The 6,445-nt window shown below is 31.2% G+C and overlaps 1 protein-coding gene across 1 annotated transcript in view; it reads right to left on the reverse strand.

The window, feature by feature from the left end:
• Positions 1–6,357, reverse strand: part of LOC105457204 — a gene marked incomplete at its 5' end in the record, with an annotated part of 7,935 nt that extends 1,578 nt beyond the window's left edge. Inside the window, 17 exons of the mRNA XM_011701727.1 lie at positions 123–409; positions 523–694; positions 785–1,140; positions 1,298–1,445; positions 1,641–1,838; positions 1,967–2,155; positions 2,253–2,475; positions 2,558–2,677; positions 2,740–2,958; positions 3,256–3,422; positions 3,548–3,818; positions 3,915–4,149; positions 4,280–4,553; positions 4,637–4,775; positions 5,366–5,547; positions 5,769–6,008; positions 6,161–6,357. Of these exons, the coding sequence (XP_011700029.1) occupies positions 123–409; positions 523–694; positions 785–1,140; positions 1,298–1,445; positions 1,641–1,838; positions 1,967–2,155; positions 2,253–2,475; positions 2,558–2,677; positions 2,740–2,958; positions 3,256–3,422; positions 3,548–3,818; positions 3,915–4,149; positions 4,280–4,553; positions 4,637–4,775; positions 5,366–5,547; positions 5,769–6,008; positions 6,161–6,357 (3,617 nt within the window). The remainder of the gene's footprint in view (positions 1–122; positions 410–522; positions 695–784; positions 1,141–1,297; positions 1,446–1,640; positions 1,839–1,966; positions 2,156–2,252; positions 2,476–2,557; positions 2,678–2,739; positions 2,959–3,255; positions 3,423–3,547; positions 3,819–3,914; positions 4,150–4,279; positions 4,554–4,636; positions 4,776–5,365; positions 5,548–5,768; positions 6,009–6,160) is intronic.
• Positions 6,358–6,445: the final 88 nt, after the last annotated feature.

The following is a 6,445-nucleotide window of genomic DNA, read 5'->3' on the forward strand; positions in this document are numbered from 1 at the left end:
TTTTTTAGAAATTTTCATAAATTTAAAATACGAAAAATACCTAAAAATATTATAAGATATAAGATTTTTCATCAGAGATTGGTGAAAACATCTTATTAATGTACACATTAAATATATAATACCATAAACATTTTTAAATCATCCTCGTTTTTTTTTAAACCACTCTCTATAATTTTTAGTTTCTTCATATGAATTTGAATTTCCTTATGAAGGGTTTCCACAGTTCGTTGCGCATCTCTGATTTGATGTTCCCATGTGTATCGTTTTTCTCTCATTGAAAATGCCAAATCGTATAGTATTTTATCACATCCTGGCGGACATATGTTTTCATCGAGATAAATTAACTCGGATTCTCCGTTATCGATACCGTTCGTTTCATCTGAATCCGTTTCAGTCGTCGTAGTAGTCTCTAAAAGTAGACCATGCTAACCATTAATACACTTCAATTATATGTCAATAGCGATAATTTTTTTTCAAATTTATACAATTGGGTACTGCTTCTTCTTAAAATATTCTTATTACCATCATCTTCCTTCACTTCTTTATATTTCTTCTTGAATATTCTGCATAGAAAATTACGAAACTTGTTATCATTTATTCTACGCATGTACTCGGAAAAAATATCTTTAATCTGATTACGTAATTTCGTAATTTCCTTGGTTTTAATGTCAACTTTGTCGGTTGCTGTCTGTATCTAAAAATATCAATTGTTGTGCGTTATGTCTTTTCTTACATACGATTGTTATTGAATAAAAAAATTGGGTAAAATACAATTATAACAAACTTTTTGCCTCACTGCTGCGACCTCTTCTGATCTACGATTAACTTGATCATGCAATACATTTTCCATTGTCTCGTACTCTTTTAAGATAATGTATTCCTGACGGAGCGTCAATAAAAATAAATTAAGATTGACATTGTCGGCAACAATGTCCAATCTATCGTGTTCTAATTTATTTAACTTCTTGTCTAAATTTTCGCAATTGGTTTGTACATATCTTAATATGCAATCTTGTTCGTATATTTTGCGTAGTGTACGAGCAGATTTCATTTCACGTTCCCACGGACTTTCGGTAGCATCGCTCAAATGAAGTAACTTCATATTATCTTGGACAATGGGTTCTACTTTTATTTTTTTTTCTGCAATCAAATGATAAAATGAATTGACTTGTGTAAACAGATAGCCTTTAAAACAATTATGCAATTTGCAATATGCAATTAATTATATATACTGTTCCGGGATTTTTTAAACACTTTATATATATTTATATATGATTATATATAGACTTTTTTTTACCGGGCAGTCCGACAAAAATTCTCGCATATTCTGAAAATTTCTCATCTAGAAGTAACACTTCATATTCTTCATCTGGACAAACAGGCATCTGCTCTGGCAAAATTGTTGTCCGTCTTTGTCTGTCTGCCTTCAATATATATTCTCCAATCTAAATATGTGATAAAGTTAAAGCATATTCTTATACGATATAACTTAAATATTTATATTTATATGAATATTTATAATTGTCAAATACATAGTACAATAAAAACCTATGAGAGCTATTATATTTGACATTCTCGGGAGCTCATTTAAAATCACTTATATTTGTCTTATTTTGTCAATAAAATGTATTAATACGCACCATTATTTTTCTCTCGGGAAATTCTATATTAATATTTAATGTAGGTATAACTGGCAAAGGTTTCGCACTTTTCAATGGTATCTCGGCATGAATCTTTTTGAGGGATTTTATTAATTGTAGAACTTCTGCGTGCAAGTGTTCCTTTTCTGCTCTCACAGCTTTCAGTCTCGTGTTAAAGGCTTCTTGCTGATAGTAAAGCTGCAGATATCATCAAAAGCTTTTTGTAAATGATAAAATTTCTGGTATAGAAAATAATCAATCATATATAATTAAAAGCACATGTAACGTAAATTTAAAATATTTTTTAAATTTATCGATACGGAAACCTTTTTTCGGCAATTTAGCAGCTCCTTATATTTCGAAAAGAGAGTATCTCGTTCTTCCGATAGCAAGTTGAAAGCTGACGACGTTTTTAATTTATAATCACCGATAGTTCTTTTTGTTTCTTCTATAGCGAGTACATCTTGCATATAATGAACAGATACATCCGGTTTTTCATTATATATAACTTTCCACTGAATATAAAACAAATCCATGATTAAATTGCAATAATAATAACAGAAACTTGATTTTATATTAATGTCTAACAATAAGACAATAAGTTGTACTAACTTCTTTTTCGCGTTCTTCCAGTTTCGTCTTTCTCAAGGTATATTTACGTAACATTTGATTTAATTGAATTCCTAGACTGCTATCCATCCCTTCGTAATTTATGCCCTTTAAAAAATCTGCGATTGGTTTTGTTTCTGCCACCTCAATTTCTTCTTTCGTTTCCGCTTTATCTTCTTCTCGTTGCTTCTCCTCGTAATATTCCATTTCATCGTCCGTTACATCACTACTCATATAATAGATAAACATTATACATTTTAGACAAATGAATCGTTTATAATAAATATTTATTCTAACGTGAATTATACCTATTTCCATTGGCTTCTTCTTCGGACACTTTTATGAGTTTTATCGTATCGGTACGCAGCAAAGTAGCATCAATGTCCAAAATGCGTTGACGTAAGGAATATATCATGTCGTCTGGTTTTCTGTATCAGTAAAGATACTATATCATTTGCGTTTACATTTTTTAAGGCTAATTTTCACTTACGATATTTTGCAGACAACGAATGGTAAACATGTAATGGGTTGAACAAAGTGTTCTAAAAGTTTTTGCATTCCAAGCTCGCTTTTCTCCACTCTAAACGCCAATTTCTCGCGTACTGCAGCCATTTCCGCGTCTAACTCTTTGTTTAAATCGGCTGTAATTCTAGAATCTAGTTCTAATTCTTTGTAAATTAGTTGATGAGATTTTGGCAGTGCGTTATTCCTAATGTGTAAAAAAATATGCTGATACAACTTCTTACTTAATGTTACATAACAATTACATCTTGAAAACTCTGTAGAATAAATTAAGTGGTACAATTCTGAACGAATTAAGATATATTTGAATCCAATTTCGAGATTCTGATCGCATTGTGTGAAAGGGTACCAAAGGGTACCTTTCAATTTTTTTTTATTATCAAACAGGGAACAACCAAATTTGAACCCTGGCAATTGCGTTTAAATATTATTTCGTTCAGATGAATTGTATCACTTTACTCTATATATTTGGCATCGTCGAAACCTTTCCACAATCTTGCTATATTCTTCACTCAATTTGAGTAATATCTCCAAAGTCTGTTGTTTACTCTGCCTTGCTGCAGTCGCAATTCTATCATATTCGGCTTGCTGAATCGTCTCTTCCAGACTTGCATAATCAATTTCTTCGATGTCTTCAACATTAGCATATGGCTGTATTATAACAAGAATTTATCAAATCATACATTCGCAAGAGACAACTATATAAATCAGTACTACGCTATAACTTTCAATTAACAATGTTTCAAAATATGATTAATAAAAATTTAAACATATACCAAGGATAACGTTCCTTTGGTTTTTTCAAATTCAATTTCCTCGAATGGCGTGTCATCATGTATCTCGTAAGAGAATAAATTCCCGTCGTATCCACACGTAAATAACATTTTTTGGTCACGACTGAGAACCATTTTTGGAATGTAGCCGTTATAATTATCATGCATTGGAAGTATCCAGTAATCTGAGAGATCTGTATAATTTTCGGATTTCCATCTACAAATCCGTACTTCTCCGTGCTCCATTCCCAGAAACAAGTACTTCCTTTTCTTACTAGCGATAATTAAAATGAATGAACAATGAATACGTTGTATGAATTACTTTTTGCACGATATATGCGTAAGAATTAATTATTTTATTTGCGCTTACTAAAAGAGACAGCTGCGTATTTCTGTGTCGTCTGCGTCGTATATTACAGTACTTTTAACAGGCTCTTTCCCAATAACTTCAACAGTTTCTGGACTTGGATATTCGTACATATATCCCGCGTCAAAGCCTGCCATTGACAACCAAATTGTATTACGATTAATGTATTGTGCTATCAATACCTTGTTTGGTATTTTTGGTATGTAAAGTTCTGGCAATGGCTCTTCTTCTTCCGTATCTGTTGAAAAAAAATATTTAACTTTTACTTTAATTTTATTGATTTTATATCCGTCATTTTAAACTAAACGATAAAATTCGAATAATACATTATTATTTCAGAGAGATAAGATAATACGTAATGTAATAACCGAGAAATGCCTCTTCATTAATTTCTAATCCGGGACTTTCGGCTATTAATCGCTCTACTTCTTCACGTTTTTTCGCTATTCTCGCTTTCTTCTCTTCCTCTCGACGTAGGCGTATTAATTCTCTTCGAATAGCAGATTTTACAGAATGGAATTTAAATGCTTTTGATTGACATTGAATGAGTTTGTACGAAGCGGTAGTGTACGATTGAGGGATGCTTGGTAATGTAACTTCTACGCAATCGCCATGTGAACATCCAATTAATAATGTTGTTTCCTGTAAAATTTAATTTCTGTAAAATGAAATAAAATTAAGAGTGATTATGGATAATTCGGTGTAAATTGTAGCATATTATTTACACATTGCGGTTTCCACGTGAGACATGTGACTCCTGAAGGTACTTTAATGAAGCCTATTGGCGTAATGACAGGAAAATTTTTGGTGATTTTAATAATGAAATTAAACACGGTTGAATCTTCACTACCAGTCACCAGTAGGCTAAAATATTTTTATATAGAAATTATTCTTATAACTATATCTGTGACGATCCTTTGCGCATATTTTTTATTGAACATAGATTATGGCTCATAAAAATAAAAATACAAATTCAATAATAAAGCGACTCATGTTATTAAATTTATTTCCAAATTAAACTATTCTCCCTATATACTATATATCTCATAGGGAGGGGGGGGGGAGGTAAAATTATATTCACGCATTGTTTTCTCATAAGATTTCATTTTTGACATTAAACTTTTTTTTGACGGAAATTTAAGGACATTTATTTGACATTTCAAGTATTTTCGCTAAAATTCCATCAAAACGGCAATTAGACGTGTGACATTTTCGGAAGTTTATCCATATTATATACTTATATTGGCTGCTCATGCTGATTCATAAAATGTTAAAACTTTTTGCGGGACTATTATCATGTTTAAGCGTTTCACATAATTACTTTAATGGTCTAACATAATTATTTTCAGATCTATATCTAACTTAATTTTTGTATACTTCAGCAAAACTGTTCTTTGCACGTATTAATGCAAAATAATAAAAGATAACGCTCGTTAAAATAATACTTTTCGTACCTGTATGATGGATTTAGAGACATTGCGGTTATTGTCATTTTGTGCGGTTTTATAACTTGAATCAACCTAACATAATCTCCCTTTATATTGTCAGCAGCATCAGCCACTGATATCGCGACAGCAATTATACGAATAACGCCACTTCCGAAAGCACAAGCAAGTGTCGATCCTGTTGCTTCAATCTTGCGAATAAATAAGAATAATTTTATAAGTTATCATTTTTTATATGAAAATATTTAAATGCGTAGAAGATAAATTTTTTTACGGGATTATAGTTATATAATAAAATATCAAAAAACTAACATAAATTCTTATGTTAATTGCATTAATATATGTTACAATTTATCATATTAAAAGAATGTCTAATGGAAAACAAGTAAATAAATTTATAATGCCAACTTACCTGGCATGGAAACCAGACAAGTTGACTGCCAATGTCGTTAAATTTATGCGTTACAATTAACTTTTTTTCTAGATAATTATAAATATGCAGCTGTCCAGCTTTACTAAGTGTAGCTATAAAGGGACCCCACGTTGCAGCATCCATGTCGGCAACAGCTCCCGCGTGGCATGTAAATATTTTTCGCGGTAGTTCTGCTTTTAAGGTATGTAAGTCTATTAGCCAAATTCCACCATTTCCATCCTTGAGTAGAACAGGTATTATTGTTAAAACTCCATAAATATTCCTTTAATCTTCTTTTTTAAATTTATTTTACATTAAATTTGCTATCACTCTGATTGTGAGATATATCTGAATATTCTTAATATACATAATTATAGACATTTATTACTTACTTGGGCATACCAAAATGTACTTTCTGGAGTGTCTGGTTCTTGTTTACACATACACATTAACATTGAACTATTAGTTGCACCGTCTTCACTGATGTGATATTCATAAATAGGTTGAATCTCTAGAAAACGTTCTCCGGTTTGGAAATTTGCTTGATCTATAGTTTCATAAAACCAAATTCGAATCCATCCATCCATACCTATACAATTCATCCGTAAAAATATATATTAGAATTCTTTCAAACAACTTCAATCTCTCTCTCTCTCTCTCTCTCTCTCTCTCTCTCT

The sequence above is a fragment of the Wasmannia auropunctata genome, unplaced genomic scaffold (assembly GCF_000956235.1).
Source record: "Wasmannia auropunctata unplaced genomic scaffold, wasmannia.A_1.0 LD335343.1, whole genome shotgun sequence".
Classification (NCBI taxonomy): domain Eukaryota; kingdom Metazoa; phylum Arthropoda; class Insecta; order Hymenoptera; family Formicidae; genus Wasmannia; species Wasmannia auropunctata.